The sequence below is a fragment of the Oncorhynchus nerka genome, unplaced genomic scaffold, assembly GCF_034236695.1.
Source record: "Oncorhynchus nerka isolate Pitt River unplaced genomic scaffold, Oner_Uvic_2.0 unplaced_scaffold_1302, whole genome shotgun sequence".
In the NCBI taxonomy this organism is placed as follows: Eukaryota; Metazoa; Chordata; class Actinopteri; order Salmoniformes; family Salmonidae; genus Oncorhynchus; species Oncorhynchus nerka.
The window spans coordinates 63,526-83,017 of NW_027040051.1; the positions used below are offsets into that span (position 1 = coordinate 63,526).

A 19,492-nucleotide genomic window follows, 5' to 3' on the forward strand; every position below is an offset into this window, starting at 1 on the left:
CCTCATACTGGACCATCATAGTGGGTCCTCATAGTGGGCCATCATAGTGGGCCCTCATACTGGACCCTCATAGTGGGTCTTCATACTGGACCATCATAGTGGGTCCTCATACTGGACCCTCATAGTGGGTCCTCATAGTGGGCCATCATAGTGGGCCCTCATAGTGGGCCATCATAGTGGGTCCTCATAGTGGGCCTCATAGTGGGTCCTCATAGTGGGTCCTCATAGTGGGCCATCATAGTGGGTCCTCATACTGGACCCTCATAGTGGGTCCTCATAGTGGGCCATCATAGTGGGTCCTCATAGTGGGTCCTCATAGTGGGCCATCATAGTGGGCCCTCATAGTGGGCCCTCATAGTGGGCCCTCATAGTGGGTCCTCATACTGGACCATCATAGTGGGCCCTCATAGTGGGTCCTCATAGTGGGCCATCATAGTGGGTCCTCATAGTGGGCCCTCATACTGGACCCTCATAGTGGGTCCTCATAGTGGGCCCTCATACTGGACCCTCATAGTGGGTCCTCATAGTGGGTCCTCATAGTGGGTCCTCATAGTGGGCCATCATAGTGGGCCCTCATAGTGGGCCCTCATACTGGACCCTCATAGTGGGCCCTCATACTGGGCCCTCATAGTGGGTCCTCATACTGGACCCTCATAGTGGGCCCTCATAGTGGGTCCTCATACTGGACCCTCATAGTGGGTCCTCATAGTGGGCCATCATAGTGGGCCCTCATAGTGGGCCCTCATAGTGGGCCATCATAGTGGGCCCTCATAGTGGGCCCTCATAGTGGGTCCTCATAGTGGGCCATCATAGTGGGCCCTCATAGTGGGCCCTCATAGTGGGCCCTCATAGTGGGCCATCATAGTGGGCCCTCATAGTGGGCCATCATAGTGGGGGTCTTTTAGGTCCCAGTTGTTGTTAGTCAACTTGTGGGAATATCATAACCTAGAACCTTAGTGACTCCTCGTTACTTCCCCATTCTGTTTTTTGCAACATTTTGGGTTTCTTGTCTGGGAACAAAACAGGAAAGCTCAATGACGCCACAGATGAGCAAATATTCCAACTTATCTCTGTTTCCATGTTCGATATCAAACGGGATCATAATGTTTGTTAGCACAGAGGCTTGTTGTCTAGTTTTCAACATTCAAATAAACCTGTTAGTAACCTGTACAAAACGTCACGTGATATTCTTAAAACAACAGCATTCATTACTCAACTTTCTTCATCATTAAAGCAAACAGCATTCATTACTCAACTTTCTTCATCATTAAAGCAAACAGCATTCATTACTCAACTTTCTTCATCATTAAAGCTTGATAATGAGATGATGATTTGAATCAGCTGTCTATTGCTGGTCAAAACCCGGAATGGGCACCTCTTTGGGTCCCCAGGACTCCTCTTTGGGTCCCCAGGACCAGGCCTGAGAAACCCTGCAGTCAATTGAATTAAAACAAAGTGGACTGGGTTCAATTGAGTTCAACTCCATAACTGCCGGTAAACCTGTCATGGCTCTGATCCAACCAGTTCCCATCACCATGACTGTCTGGGTGCGTCCCCAATGGAGCCCTATTCCTTATATAAGTCACTGTTTCTAGAAGTAGTGCACTATGTAGGGAATAGAGTGCCATTTTGGACACTGCCTCGGTTTACTTAACTTGACCCTGTTCCTGCTCCCCACTCACTCCTCCCTCTCAGTTAAACAAATAGAGACGTTCACTATCAGTTCGTTGGTCAACACCACCATGAGTGTCCTCAGCTACGTGTCCAGAAATACATATTCAGGACTTTTTACTTCCTCCTCCTCAGACTCCTCCCCTTATTCTGGACCAATCATTGGTCTGAACTGGTTTTGATGTCATGTGTGTCGTCCCAGTGATTGAGAAGTGAACAGGACTTTTTAATTCCTCCTCCTCAGACTCCTCCCCTTATTCTGGACCAATCCTTGGTCTGAACTGGTTTTGATGTCATGTGTGTCGTCCCAGTGATTGAGAAGTGAACAATATTTTTTTTTAACCCAAAGATCCTGATGAAATGTGGGATGTTTCATTAAGTGGGAAGCAACCAAGTGGTGAGGAGGAGTCAGGCTTGACTAGGTTAGTGTTGTACCATGACTAGGGGGAGGAGTCAGGCTTGACTAGGTTAGTGTTGTACCATGACTAGGGGGAGGAGTCAGGCTTGACTAGGTTAGTGTTGTAACATGACTAGGGGGATGGGTGAGGAGGAGGAGTCAGGAGGAGGAGTCAGGAGGAGGAGTCAGGCTTGACTAGGTTAGTGTTGTAACATGACTAGGGGGATGGGTGAGGAGGAGGAGTCAGGAGGAGGAGTCAGGCTTGACTAGGTTAGTGTTGCAACATGACTAGGGGGAGGAGTCAGGAGGAGGAGTCAGGCTTGACGAGGTTAGTGTTGCAACATGACTAGGGGGATGGGTGAGGAGGAGGAGTCAGGCTGACTAGGTTAGTGTTGTAACATGACTAGGGGGATGGGTGAGGAGGAGGAGTCAGGAGGAGGAGTCAGGAGGAGGAGTCAGGCTTGACTAGGTTAGTGTTGTAACATGACTAGGGGGATGGGTGAGGAGGAGGAGTCAGGAGGAGGAGTCAGGCTTGACTAGGTTAGTGTTGCAACATGACTAGGGGGAGGAGTCAGGAGGAGGAGTCAGGCTTGACTAGGTTAGTGTTGCAACATGACTAGGGGGATGGGTGAGGAGGAGGAGTCAGGCTGACTAGGTTAGTGTTGTAACATGACTAGGGGGATGGGTGAGGAGGAGGAGTCAGGAGGAGGAGTCAGGAGGAGGAGTCAGGAGGAGGAGTCAGGCTTGACTAGGTTAGTGTTGTAACGTGACTAGGGGGATGGGTGAATTCCGTAATCAGTGTGTATATAACGGTAAGCAATAACTCAGACCTCCAGTTCCATTAGCAAGCTGTGATTGTGAAATGAAGATGCAGAAGTCTGTCTCTGTCGTTCCTCTACTGTTGCTCCTCTGCCTGTCTGGGGTAAGGGTCACCAAAGGTCAAGGGGTAGAGGTCACTAAAGCTGTAGATTTCAAGACGGAAAACGAGGTGGTCAAAACACCAGCAGACGGAAAGACAGACGGACAGACAGACTCTGAGCCGGACCTCTGGGCTGAGCTGAAAGCCCTGAGAGACATGGTGGTGGAACAGAGAGTGGAACTGACTGTCACTCAAAGTCAACTGGAGGACGTGAAGACACAGAATTCAGGTAATAAGAGTTGCCACAATGCAAAAAAATGTCAATCTTACCTTGATGTTTTGTAATGTATTGAGATAATGAAGATACATGTTTTGAGTCGATCTCACTTACCCAGAAAATATATGTCCTTGTTTTGAGTTGGTCTCATTTACCCAGAAAATATATGTCCTTGTTTTGAGTTGGTCTCATTTACCCAGAAAATATATGTCCTTGTTTTGAGTCGGTCTCACTTACCCAGAAAATATATGTCCTTGTTTTGAGTTGGTCTCATTTACCCAGAAAATATATGTCCTTGTCACGAATATTACCGAAGGTGACTCCCCTTCTTGTTCGGGTGGCGCTCATTTACCCAGAAAATATATGATCCGTTGTTCTGTGTTCGTTTAGTTCTGTCTAATTGGTATCACCTGTTTCTTGTTTGGTTGTTAGGATAGGGTTAGGTGACTTCTGTTCCGGGCTTGTTCTTCTTGTTTGGTTGTTAGGATAGGGGTGGTTTCGTTGGCGTTAGGATAGGGTATAGTCTGTTCAGCGGGCTTGTTCTCCTGTTTCTTGTTTGGTTGTTAGGATAGGGTTATATATAGTCTCCGTTGTTCTGTGTTCTGTTTAGTGCGGGCTTGTTCTCCTGTTTCTTGTTTGGTTGTTAGGATAGGGTTATATATAGTCTGTTCAGCCCGCTTCTGTGCGGGCTTGTTCTCCTGTTTCTTTGTTTGGTTGTTAGGATAGGGTTATATATAGTCTGGCTTGTTTTCTTGTTCTCGATAGGGTTATATATTCTGTTCAGCCCGCTTCTGTTTTGCGGGCTTGTTCTCCTGTTTCTTTGTTTGGTTGTTAGGATAGGGTTATATATAGTCTGTTCAGCCCACTTCTGTTTCGTGCGGGCTTGTTCTCCTGTTTCTTGTTTGGTTGTTAGGATAGGGTTATATATAGTCTGTTCAGCCCTTGTTCTCCTGTTTCTTTGTTTGGTTGTTAGGATAGGGTTATATATAGTCTGTTTCTGTTTCGTGCGGGCTTGTTCTCCTGTTTCTTGTTTGGTTGTTAGGATAGGGTTATATATAGTCTGTTCAGCCCACTTCTGTTTCGTGCGGGCTTGTTCTCCTGTTTCTTTGTTTGGTTGTTAGGATAGGGTTATATATAGTCTGTTCAGCCCACTTCTGTTTCGTGCGGGCTTGTTCTCCTGTTTCTTTGTTTGGTTGTTAGGATAGGGTTATATATAGTCTGTTCAGCCCACTTCTGTTTCGTGGGGGCTTGTTCTCCTGTTTCTTTGTTTGGTTGTTAGGATAGGGTTATATATAGTCTGTTCAGCCCGCTTCTGTTTCGTGCGGGCTTGTTCTCCTGTTTCTTTGTTTGGTTGTTAGGATAGGGTTATATATAGTCTGTTCAGCCCGCTTCTGTTTCGTGGGGGCTTGTTCTCCTGTTTCTTTGTTTGGTTGTTAGGATAGGGTTATATATAGTCTGTTCAGCCCGCTTCTGTTTCGTGGGGGCTTGTTCTCCTGTTTCTTTGTTTGGTTGTTAGGATAGGGTTATATATAGTCTGTTCAGCCCACTTCTGTTTCTTTGTTTGGTTGTTAGGATAGGGTGTCGGGCTTGTTCTCCTGTTTCTTTGTTTGGTTGTTAGGATAGGGTTATATATAGTCTGTTCAGCCCTTGTTCTCCTGTTTCTGTTTCAGCCCGCTTCTGTTTCGTGGGCTTGTTCTCCTGTTTCTTTGTTTGGTTGTTAGGATAGGGTTATATATAGTCTGTTCAGCCCACTTCTGTTTCGTGCGGGCTTGTTCTCCTGTTTATATAGTCTGTTCAGCTTTGTTGCGGGCATGTTCTCCTGTTTCTTTGTTTGGTTGTTAGGATAGGGTTATATATAGTCTGTTCAGGGCTTTGTGCGGGCTTGTTCTCCTGTTTCTTTGTTTGGTTGTTAGGATAGGGTTATATATAGTCTGTTCAGCCCACTTCTGTTTCGTGCGGGCTTGTTCTCCTGTTTCTTTGTTTGGTTGTTAGGATAGGGTTATATATAGTCTGTTCAGCCCACTTCCGTGCGGGCTTGTTCTCCTGTTTCTAGGGTTTCTGTTCAGCCTGCTTCTGGGGCTTGTTCTCCTGTTTCTTTGTTTGGTTGTTAGGATAGGGTTATATATAGTCTGTTCAGCCCGCTTCTGTTTCGTGCGGGCTTGTTCTCCTGTTTCTTTGTTTGAGTGTATTTTGTTGGCATTTGGGTTTCACGCTGTCCGTTTATATTTCTGTTCATTTGTGTTTCCACTTTTGTACATGTTATGTTTCCAGGACATTAAAGCGTGTTGTTTTTCACACATCCTTTGCTCTCTGCGCCTGACTCCACACCTCTTCACTCATTTACACGTAACATGTCCTTGTTTTGAGTCGGTCTCATTTACCCAGAAAATATATGTCCTTGTTTTGAGTCGGTCTCATTTACCCAGAAAATATATGTCCTTGTTTTGAGTCGGTCTCATTTACCCAGAAAATATATGTCCTTGTCAAGATGATTTGTCTTGTTTTTACGATATTCTTGTTTCAACCCATTTGTATAAAATAAGCAATAAGCAAAACGATCTGCCATTGTACCAAGATAGTTTACGTTGGTAAGGTGTCAATGCATTCTGATGGTAAGAGAGATCTAGGTAAGGTGTCAATGCATTCTGATGGTAAGAGAGATCTAGGTAAGATGTCAATGCATTCTGATGGTAAGAGAGATCTAGGTAAGGTGTCAATGCATTCTGATGGTAAGAGAGATCTAGGTAAGGTGTCAATGCATTCTGATGGTAAGAGAGATCTAGGTAAGATGTCAATGCATTCTGATGGTAAGAGAGATCTAGGTAAGGTGTCAATGCATTCTGATGGTAAGAGAGATCTAGGTAAGGTGTCAATGCATTCTGATGGTAAGAGAGATCTAGGTAAGGTGTCAATGCATTCTGATGGTAAGAGAGATCTAGGTAAGGTGTCAATGCATTCTGATGGTAAGAGAGATCTAGGTAAGATGTCAATGCATTCTGATGGTAAGAGAGATCTAGGTAAGGTGTCAATGCATTCTGATGGTAAGAGAGATCTAGGTAAGGTGTCAATGCATTCTGATGGTAAGAGAGATCTAGGTAAGGTGTCAATGCATTCTGATGGTAAGAGAGATCTAGGTAAGGTGTCAATGCATTCTGATGGTAAGAGAGATCTAGGTAAGGTGTCAATGCATTCTGATGGTAAGAGAGATCTAGGTAAGGTGTCAATGCATTCTGATGGTAAGAGAGATCTAGGTAAGGTGTCAATGCATTATGATGGTAAGAGAGATCTAGGTAAGGTGTCAATGCATTCTGATGGTAAGAGAATCTAGGTAAGGTGTCAATGCATTCTGATGGTAAGAGAGATCTAGGTAAGGTGTCAATGCATTCTGATGGTAAGAGAGATCTAGGTAAGGTGTCAATGCATTCTGATGGTAAGAGAGATCTAGGTAAGGTGTCAATGCATTCTGATGGTAAGAGAGATCTAGGTAAGGTGTCAATGCATTCTGATGGTAAGAGAGATCTAGGTAAGGTGTCAATGCATTCTGATGGTAAGAGAGATCTAGGTAAGGTGTCAATGCATTCTGATGGTAAGAGATATCTAGGTAAGGTGTCACACTCAACACAGCACATTGAATAGAGCACAGCAATGGAACAAACAGACACAATGTGGACACTGGGGCCAGATAGGAGACACAATGTGGACACTGGGGCCAGATAGGAGACACAATGTGGACACTGGAGCCAGATAGGAGACACAATGTGGACACTGGAGCCAGATAGGAGACACAATGTGGACACTGGGGCCAGATAGGAGACACAATGTGGACACTGGGGCCAGATAGGAGACACAATGTGGACACTGGGGCCAGATAGGAGACACAATGTGGACACTGGGGCCAGATAGGAGACACAATATGGAGACAAGCCAGATAGGAGACACAATGTGGACACTGGGGCCAGATAGGAGACACAATGTGGACACTGGGGCCAGATAGGAGACACAATGTGGACACTGGGGCCAGATAGGAGACGCAATGTGGAGACTGGGCCAGATAGGAGACACAATGTGGACACTGGGGCCAGATAGGAGACACAATGTGGACACTGGAGCCAGATAGGAGACACAATGTGGAGACTGGGGCCAGATAGGAGACACAATGTGGAGACTGGGGACAGATAGGAGACACAATGTGGAGACTGGGGCCAGATAGGAGACACAATGTGGACACTGGGACCAGATAGGAGACACAATGAGGACACTGGGGCCAGATAGGAGACACAATGTGGACACTGGGGCCAGATAGGAGACACAATGTGGAGACTGGGGCCAGATAGGAGACACAATGTGGAGACTGGGGCCAGATAGGAGACACAATGTGGACACTGGGACCAGATAGGAGACACAATGTGGACACTGGGGCCAGATAGGAGACACAATGTGGAGACGAGCCAGATAGGAGACACAATGAGGAGACGAGCCATATAGGAGACACAATGTGGACACTGGGGCCAGATAGGAGACACAATGTGGACACTGGGGACAGATAGGAGACACAATGTGGACACTGGGGCCAGATAGGAGACGCAATGTGGAGACTGGGCCAGATAGGAGACACAATGTGGACACTGGGGCCAGATAGGAGACACAATGTGGACACTGGAGCCAGATAGGAGACACAATGTGGACACTGGAGCCAGATAGGAGACACAATGTGGACACTGGGGCCAGATAGGAGACACAATGTGGACACTGGAGCCAGATAGGAGACACAATGTGGACACTGGGGCCAGATAGGAGACACAATGTGGACACTGGAGCCAGATAGGAGACACAATGTGGACACTGGGGCCAGATAGGAGACACAATGTGGAGACTGGGGCCAGATAGGAGACACAATGTGGAGACGAGCCAGATAGGAGACACAATGTGGACACTGGGGCCAGATAGGAGACACAATGTGGACACTGGGGACAGATAGGAGACACAATGTGGAGACTGGGGCCAGATAGGAGACACAATGTGGACACTGGGACAAGATAGGAGACACAATGAGGACACTGGGGCCAGATAGGAGACACAATGTGGACACTGGGGCCAGATAGGAGACACAATGTGGAGACTGGGGCCAGATAGAAGACACAATGTGGACACTGGGACCAGATAGGAGACACAATGTGGACACTGTTACCAGATAGGAGACACAATGTGGACACTGGGGCCAGATAGGAGACACAATGTGGACACTGGGGCCAGATAGGAGACACAATGTGGACACTGGAGCCAGATATGAGACAGAATGTGGACACTGCGGCCAGATAGGAGACACAATGTGGACACTGGGGACAGATAGGAGACACAATGTGGACACTGGGGCCAGATAGGAGACACAATGTGGACACTGGGGCCAGATAGGAGACACAATGTGGACACTGGGGACAGATAGGAGACACAATGTGGACACTGGGGCCAGATAGGAGACACAATGTGGACACTGGGGCCAGATAGGAGACACAATGTGGACACTGGGGACAGATAGGAGACACAATGTGGACACTGGGACCAGATAGGAGACACAATGTGGAGACGAGCCAGATAGGAGACACAATGTGGACACTGGGGCATGATAGGAGACACAATGTGGACACTGGGGACAGATAGGAGACACAATGTGGAGACTGGGGCCAGATAGGAGACACAATGTGGACACTGGGGCCAGATAGGAGACACAATGTGGACACTGGGGCCAGATAGGAGACACAATGTGGACACTGGGGCCAGATAGGAGACGCAATGTGGAGACTGGGCCAGATAGGAGACACAATGTGGACACTGGGGCCAGATAGGAGACACAATGTGGACACTGGAGCCAGATAGGAGACACAATGTGGAGACTGGGGCCAGATAGGAGACACAATGTGGAGACTGGGGACAGATAGGAGACACAATGTGGAGACTGGGGCCAGATAGGAGACACAATGTGGACACTGGGACCAGATAGGAGACACAATGAGGACACTGGGGCCAGATAGGAGACACAATGTGGACACTGGGGCCAGATAGGAGACACAATGTGGAGACTGGGGCCAGATAGGAGACACAATGTGGAGACTGGGGCCAGATAGGAGACACAATGTGGACACTGGGACCAGATAGGAGACACAATGTGGACACTGGGGCCAGATAGGAGACACAATGTGGAGACGAGCCAGATAGGAGACACAATGTGGACACTGGGGCCATATAGGAGACACAATGTGGACACTGGGGCCAGATAGGAGACACAATGTGGACACTGGGGACAGATAGGAGACACAATGTGGACACTGGGGCCAGATAGGAGACACAATGTGGAGACTGGGCCAGATAGGAGACACAATGTGGACACTGGGGCCAGATAGGAGACACAATGTGGACACTGGGGCCAGATAGGAGACACAATGTGGACACTGGAGCCAGATAGGAGACACAATGTGGACACTGGGGCCAGATAGGAGACACAATGTGGACACTGGGGCCAGATAGGAGACACAATGTGGACACTGGGGCCAGATAGGAGACACAATGTGGACACTGGGGCCAGATAGGAGACACAATGTGGACACTGGGGCCAGATAGGAGACACAATGTGGAGACTGGGGCCAGATAGGAGACACAATGTGGAGATGAGCCAGATAGGAGACACAATGTGGACACTGGGGCCAGATAGGAGACACAATGTGGACACTGGGGCCAGATAGGAGACACAATGTGGACACTGGGGCCAGATAGGAGACACAATGTGGACACTGGGACCAGATAGGAGACACAATGAGGACACTGGGGCCAGATAGGAGACACAATGTGGACACTGGGGCCAGATAGGAGACACAATGTGGAGACTGGGGCCAGATAGAAGACACAATGTGGACACTGGGACCAGATAGGAGACACAATGTGGACACTGTTACCAGATAGGAGACACAATGTGGACACTGGGGCCAGATAGGAGACACAATGTGGACACTGGGGCCAGATAGGAGACACAATGTGGACACTGGAGCCAGATATGAGACAGAATGTGGACACTGCGGCCAGATAGGAGACACAATGTGGACACTGGGGACAGATAGGAGACACAATGTGGACACTGGGGCCAGATAGGAGACACAATGTGGACACTGGGGCCAGATAGGAGACACAATGTGGACACTGGGGACAGATAGGAGACACAATGTGGACACTGGGGCCAGATAGGAGACACAATGTGGACACTGGGGCCAGATAGGAGACACAATGTGGACACTGGGGACAGATAGGAGACACAATGTGGACACTGGGACCAGATAGGAGACACAATGTGGAGACGAGCCAGATAGGAGACACAATGTGGACACTGGGGCATGATAGGAGACACAATGTGGACACTGGGGACAGATAGGAGACACAATGTGGAGACTGGGGCCAGATAGGAGACACAATGTGGACACTGGGGCCAGATAGGAGACACAATGTGGACACTGGAGCCAGATAGGAGACACAATGTGGACACTGGGGCCAGATAGGAGACACAATGTGGACACTGGGGCCAGATAGGAGACACAATGTGGACACTGGGGACAGATAGGAGACACAATGTGGACACTGGGGCCAGATAGGAGACACAATGTGGACACTGGAGCCAGATAGGAGACACAATGTGGACACTTGGGACAGATAGGAGACACAATGTGGACACTGGGGCCAGATAGGAGACACAATGTGGACACTGGGACCAGATAGGAGACACAATGTGGAGACGAGCCAGATAGGAGACACAATGTGGACACTGGGGCATGATAGGAGACACAATGTGGACACTGGGGACAGATAGGAGACACAATGTGGAGACTGGGGCCAGATAGGAGACACAATGTGGACACTGGGGCCAGATAGGAGACACAATGTGGACACTGGAGCCAGATAGGAGACACAATGTGGACACTGGGGCCAGATAGGAGACACAATGTGGACACTGGGGCCAGATAGGAGACACAATGTGGACACTGGGGACAGATAGGAGACACAATGTGGACACTGGGGCCAGATAGGAGACACAATGTGGACACTGGAGCCAGATAGGAGACACAATGTGGACACTTGGGACAGATAGGAGACACAATGTGGACACTGGGGCCAGATAGGAGACACAATGTGGACACTGGGGCCAGATAGGAGACACAATGTGGACACTGGGGCCAGATAGGAGACACAATGTGGACACTGGGGACAGATAGGAGACACAATGTGGACACTGGGGCCAGATAGGAGACACAATGTGGACACTGGAGCCAGATAGGAGACACAATGTGGACACTTGGGACAGATAGGAGACACAATGTGGACACTGGGGCCAGATAGGAGACACAATGTGGACACTGGGGCCAGATAGGAGACACAATGTGGACACTGGGGCCAGATAGGATACACAATGTGGACACTGGGCCAGATAGGAGACACAATGTGGAGACTGGGGCCAGATAGGAGACACAATGTGGACACTGGGGCCAGATAGGAGACACAATGTGGACACTGGGGCCAGATAGGAGACACAATGTGGACACTGGGGACAGATAGGAGACACAATGTGGACACTGGGGCCAGATAGGAGACACAATGTGGACACTGGAGCCAGATAGGAGACACAATGTGGACACTTGGGACAGATAGGAGACACAATGTGGACACTGGGGCCAGATAGGATACACAATATGGAGACAAGCCAGATAGGAGACACAATGTGGACACTGGGGCCAGATAGGAGACACAATGTGGACACTGGGGCCAGATAGGAGACACAATGTGGACACTGGGGCCAGATAGGAGACACAATGTGGACACTGGGGACAGATAGGAGACACAATGTGGACACTGGGGCCAGATAGGAGACACAATGTGGACACTGGAGCCAGATAGGAGACACAATGTGGACACTTGGGACAGATAGGAGACACAATGTGGACACTGGGGCCAGATAGGAGACACAATGTGGACACTGGAGCCAGATAGGAGACACAATGTGGACACTGGGACAGATAGGAGACACAATGTGGACACTGGGGCCAGATAGGAGACACAATGTGGACACTGGGACCAGATAGGAGACACAATGTGGACACTGGGGCCAGATAGGAGACACAATGTGGACACTGGGGCATGATAGGAGACACAATGTGGACACTGGGGACAGATAGGAGACACAATGTGGAGACTGGGGCCAGATAGGAGACACAATGTGGACACTGGGGCCAGATAGGAGACACAATGTGGACACTGGAGCCAGATAGGAGACACAATGTGGACACTGGGGCCAGATAGGAGACACAATGTGGACACTGGGGCCAGATAGGAGACACAATGTGGACACTGGGGACAGATAGGAGACACAATGTGGACACTGGGGCCAGATAGGAGACACAATGTGGACACTGGAGCCAGATAGGAGACACAATGTGGACACTTGGGACAGATAGGAGACACAATGTGGACACTGGGGCCAGATAGGATACACAATATGGAGACAAGCCAGATAGGAGACACAATGTGGACACTGGGGCCAGATAGGAGACACAATGTGGACACTGGGGCCAGATAGGAGACACAATGTGGACACTGGGGCCAGATAGGAGACACAATGTGGACACTGGGGACAGATAGGAGACACAATGTGGACACTGGGGCCAGATAGGAGACACAATGTGGACACTGGAGCCAGATAGGAGACACAATGTGGACACTTGGGACAGATAGGAGACACAATGTGGACACTGGGGCCAGATAGGAGACACAATGTGGACACTGGGGCCAGATAGGAGACACAATGTGGACACTTGGGACAGATAGGAGACACAATGTGGACACTGGGGCCAGATAGGAGACACAATGTGGACACTGGGACCAGATAGGAGACACAATGTGGACACTGGAGCCAGATAGGAGACACAATGTGGACACTGGGGCAGATAGGAGACACAATGTGGACACTGGGGACAGATAGGAGACACAATGTGGACACTGGGGCCAGATAGGAGACACAATGTGGACACTGGGACCAGATAGGAGACACAATGTGGACACTGGAGCCAGATAGGAGACACAATGTGGACACTGGGGCAGATAGGAGACACAATGTGGACACTGGGGACAGATAGGAGACACAATGTGGACACTGGGGCCAGATAGGAGACACAATGTGGACACTGGGGCCAGATAGGAGACACAATGTGGACACTGGAGCCAGATAGGAGACACAATGTGGACACTGGGGCCAGATAGGAGACACAATGTGGACACTGGGGCCAGATAGGAGACACAATGTGGACACTGGGGACAGATAGGAGACACAATGTGGACACTGGGGCCAGATAGGAGACACAATGTGGACACTGGGGCCAGATAGGAGACACAATGTGGACACTGGGGACAGATAGGAGACACAATGTGGACACTGGGGCCAGATAGGAGACACAATGTGGACACTGGGGCCAGATAGGAGACACAATGTGGACACTGGGGCCAGATAGGAGACACAATGTGGACACTGGGGACAGATAGGAGACACAATGTGGACACTGGGGCCAGATAGGAGACACAATGTGGACACTGGAGCCAGATAGGAGACACAATGTGGACACTTGGGACAGATAGGAGACACAATGTGGACACTGGGGCCAGATAGGAGACACAATGTGGACACTGGGGCCAGATAGGAGACACAATGTGGACACTGGGGCCAGATAGGAGACACAATGTGGACACTGGGCCAGATAGGAGACACAATGTGGAGACTGGGGCCAGATAGGAGACACAATGTGGACACTGGGGCCAGATAGGAGACACAATGTGGACACTGGGGCCAGATAGGAGACACAATGTGGACACTGGGGACAGATAGGAGACACAATGTGGACACTGGGGCCAGATAGGAGACACAATGTGGACACTGGAGCCAGATAGGAGACACAATGTGGACACTTGGGACAGATAGGAGACACAATGTGGACACTGGGGCCAGATAGGAGACACAATGTGGAGACGAGCCAGATAGGAGACACAATGTGGACACTGGGGCCAGATAGGAGACACAATGTGGACACTGGGGCCAGATAGGAGACACAATGTGGACACTGGGGCCAGATAGGAGACACAATGTGGACACTGGGGACAGATAGGAGACACAATGTGGACACTGGGGCCAGATAGGAGACACAATGTGGACACTGGGGCCAGATAGGAGACACAATGTGGACACTGGGGCCAGATAGGAGACACAATGTGGACACTGGGGCCAGATAGGAGACACAATGTGGACACTGGGGCCAGATAGGAGACACAATGTGGACACTGGGGCCAGATAGGAGACACAATGTGGACACTGGGGACAGATAGGAGACACAATGTGGACACTGGGACCAGATAGGAGACACAATGTGGACACTGGGGCCAGATAGGAGACACAATGTGGACACTGGGGCCAGATAGGAGACACAATGTGGACACTGGGCCAGATAGGAGACACAATGTGGACACTGGGGACAGATAGGAGACACAATGTGGACACTGGGGCCAGATAGGAGACACAATGTGGACACTGGGGCCAGATAGGAGACACAATGATGGACACACAATGGGACACTGGGGCCAGATAGGAGACACAATGTGGACACTGGAGCCAGATAGGAGACACAATGTGGACACTGGGGCCAGATAGGAGACACAATGTGGACACTGGGGCCAGATAGGAGACACAATGTGGACACTGGGGCCAGATAGGAGACACAATGTGGACACTGGGGCCAGATAGGAGACACAATGTGGACACTGGGGCCAGATAGGAGACACAATGTGGACACTGGAGCCAGATAGGAGACACAATGTGGACATGGGACAGATAGGAGACACAATGTGGACACTGGGGCCAGATAGGAGACACAATGTGGAGACTGGGGCCAGATAGGAGACACAATGTGGACACTGGGGCCAGATAGGAGACACAATGTGGACACTGGGGCCAGATAGGAGACACAATGTGGACACTGGGGCCAGATAGGAGACACAATGTGGACACTGGGGCCAGATAGGAGACACAATGTGGACACTGGGGCCAGATAGGAGACACAATGTGGACACTGGAGCCAGATAGGAGACACAATGTGGACACTGGGGACAGATAGGAGACACAATGTGGACACTGGGGCCAGATAGGAGACACAATGTGGACACTGGAGCCAGATAGGAGACACAATGTGGACACTTGGGACAGATAGGAGACACAATGTGGACACTGGGGCCAGATAGGAGACACAATGTGGACACTGGGACCAGATAGGAGACACAATGTGGACACTGGGGCCAGATAGGAGACACAATGTGGACACTGGGGCAGATAGGAGACACAATGTGGACACTGGGGCCAGATAGGAGACACAATGTGGACACTGGGGCCAGATAGGAGACACAATGTGGACACTGGGGCCAGATAGGAGACACAATGTGGACACTGGGGCCAGATAGGAGACACAATGTGGACACTGGGGCCAGATAGGAGACACAATGTGGACACTGGGGCCAGATAGGAGACACAATGTGGACACTGGGGCCAGATAGGAGACACAATGTGGACACTGGGGCCAGATAGGAGACACAATGTGGACACTGGAGCCAGATAGGAGACACAATGTGGACACTGGGACAGATAGGAGACACAATGTGGACACTGGGGCCAGATAGGAGACACAATGTGGACACAAGCCAGATAGGAGACACAATGTGGACACTGGGGCCAGATAGGAGACACAATGTGGACACTGGGGCCAGATAGGAGACACAATGTGGACACTGGGGCCAGATAGGAGACACAATGTGGACACTGGGGACAGATAGGAGACACAATGTGGACACTGGGGCCAGATAGGAGACACAATGTGGACACTGGGGCCAGATAGGAGACACAATGTGGACACTGGGGCCAGATAGGAGACACAATGTGGACACTGGGGCCAGATAGGAGACACAATGTGGACACTGGGGCCAGATAGGAGACACAATGTGGACACTGGGACAGATAGGAGACACAATGTGGACACTGGGGCCAGATAGGAGACACAATGTGGACACTGGGACCAGATAGGAGACACAATGTGGACACTGGGGCCAGATAGGAGACACAATGTGGACACTGGGGCCAGATAGGAGACACAATGTGGACACTGGGGACAGATAGGAGACACAATGTGGACACTGGGGCCAGATAGGAGACACAATGTGGACACTGGGGCCAGATAGGAGACACAATGTGGACACTGGGGCCAGATAGGAGACACAATGTGGACACTGGGGCCAGATAGGAGACACAATGTGGACACTGGGGCCAGATAGGAGACACAATGTGGACACTGGGGCCAGATAGGAGACACAATGTGGACACTGGGGCCAGATAGGAGACACAATGTGGACACTGGGGCCAGATAGGAGACACAATGTGGACACTGGGGCCAGATAGGAGACACAATGTGGACACTGGGGCCAGATAGGAGACACAATGTGGACACTGGGGACAGATAGGAGACACAATGTGGACACTGGGGCCAGATAGGAGACACAATGTGGACACTGGAGCCAGATAGGAGACACAATGTGGACACTGGGACAGATAGGAGACACAATGTGGACACTGGGGCCAGATAGGAGACACAATGTGGACACTGGGGCCAGATAGGAGACACAATGTGGACACTGGGGCCAGATAGGAGACACAATGTGGACACTGGGGCCAGATAGGAGACACAATGTGGACACTGGGGCCAGATAGGAGACACAATGTGGACACTGGGGCCAGATAGGAGACACAATGTGGACACTGGGGCCAGATAGGAGACACAATGTGGACACTGGGGACAGATAGGAGACACAATGTGGACACTGGGGCCAGATAGGAGACACAATGTGGACACTGGAGCCAGATAGGAGACACAATGTGGACACTTGGGACAGATAGGAGACACAATGTGGACACTTGGGACAGATAGGAGACACAATGTGGACACTGGGGCCAGATAGGAGACACAATGTGGACACTGGGGCCAGATAGGAGACACAATGTGGACACTGGGGCCAGATAGGAGACACAATGTGGACACTGGGGCCAGATAGGAGACACAATGTGGACACTGGGGACAGATAGGAGACACAATGTGGACACTGGGGCCAGATAGGAGACACAATGTGGACACTGGAGCCAGATAGGAGACACAATGTGGACACTGGGACAGATAGGAGACACAATGTGGACACTTGGGACAGATAGGAGACACAATGTGGACACTGGGGCCAGATAGGAGACACAATGTGGACACTGGGGCCAGATAGGAGACACAATGTGGACACTGGGGACAGATAGGAGACACAATGTGGACACTGGGGCCAGATAGGAGACACAATGTGGACACTGGGGCCAGATAGGAGACACAATGTGGACACTGGGGACAGATAGGAGACACAATGTGGACACTGGGACCAGATAGGAGACACAATGTGGACACTGGGGCATGATAGGAGACACAATGTGGACACTGGGGACAGATAGGAGACACAATGTGGAGACTGGGGCCAGATAGGAGACACAATGTGGACACTGGGGCCAGATAGGAGACACAATGTGGACACTGGGGCCAGATAGGAGACACAATGTGGACACTGGAGCCAGATAGGAGACACAATGTGGACACTTGGGCCAGATAGGAGACACAATGTGGACACTGGGGCCAGATAGGAGACACAATGTGGACACTGGGGCCAGATAGGAGACACAATGTGGACACTGGGGCCAGATAGGATACACAATGTGGACACTGGGCCAGATAGGAGACACAATGTGGAGACTGGGGCCAGATAGGAGACACAATGTGGACACTGGGGCCAGATAGGAGACACAATGTGGACACTGGGGCCAGATAGGAGACACAATGTGGACACTGGGGACAGATAGGAGACACAATGTGGACACTGGGGCCAGATAGGAGACACAATGTGGACACTGGAGCCAGATAGGAGACACAATGTGGACACTTGGGACAGATAGGAGACACAATGTGGACACTGGGGCCAGATAGGATACACAATATGGAGACAAGCCAGATAGGAGACACAATGTGGACACTGGGGCCAGATAGGAGACACAATGTGGACACTGGGGCCAGATAGGAGACACAATGTGGACACTGGGGCCAGATAGGAGACACAATGTGGACACTGGGGACAGATATGAGACACAATGTGGACACTGGGGCCAGATAGGAGACACAATGTGGACACTGGAGCCAGATAGGAGACACAATGTGGACACTTGGGACAGATAGGAGACACAATGTGGACACTGGGGCCAGATAGGAGACACAATGTGGACACTGGGGCCAGATAGGAGACACAATGTGGACACTGGGGCCAGATAGGAGACACAATGTGGACACTGGGGACAGATAGGAGACACAATGTGGACACTGGGGCCAGATAGGAGACACAATGTGGACACTGGAGCCAGATAGGAGACACAATGTGGACACTGGGGCCAGATAGGAGACACAATGTGGACACTGGGGCCAGATAGGAGACACAATGTGGACACTGGGGCCAGATAGGAGACACAATGTGGACACTGGGGCCAGATAGGATACACAATGTGGACACTGGGCCAGATAGGAGACACAATGTGGAGACTGGGGCCAGATAGGAGACACAATGTGGACACTGGGGCCTGATAGGAGACACAATGTGGACACTGGGGCCAGATAGGAGACACAATGTGGACACTGGGACCAGATAGGAGACACAATGTGGACACTGGCACCAGATAGGAGACACAATGTGGACACTGGGGCCAGATAGGAGACACAATGTGGACACTGGGGCCAGATAGGAGACACAATGTGGACACTGGAGCCAGATATGAGACACAATGTGGACACTGGGGCCAGATAGGAGACACAATGTGGACACTGGGGACAGATAGGAGACACAATGTGGACACTGGGACCAGATAGGAGACACAATGTGGAGACGAGCCAGATAGGAGACACAATGTGGACACGGTGGCCTGATAGGAGACACAATGTGGACACTGGGAACAGATAGGAGACACAATGTGGAGACTGGGGCCAGATAGGAGACACAATGTGGACACTGGGGCCAGATAGGAGACACAATGTGGACACTGGGGACAGATAGGAGACACAATGTGGACACTGGGGCCAGATAGGAGACACAATGTGGACACTGG

General features: G+C 50.4%; 1 protein-coding gene across 1 annotated transcript in view; it reads left to right on the top strand.

Annotated features, from left to right (window-relative positions):
* Nucleotides 1-2,842: 2,842 nt before the first annotated feature.
* The window catches only part of LOC135568969 (uncharacterized), a 28,203-nt gene continuing 11,553 nt past the window's right edge, over nt 2,843-19,492 (top strand). The window contains exon 1 of the mRNA XM_065015747.1: nt 2,843-3,216. Within this exon, the coding sequence (XP_064871819.1) occupies nt 2,931-3,216 (286 nt within the window). The 5' untranslated portion in view covers nt 2,843-2,930. The remainder of the gene's footprint in view (nt 3,217-19,492) is intronic.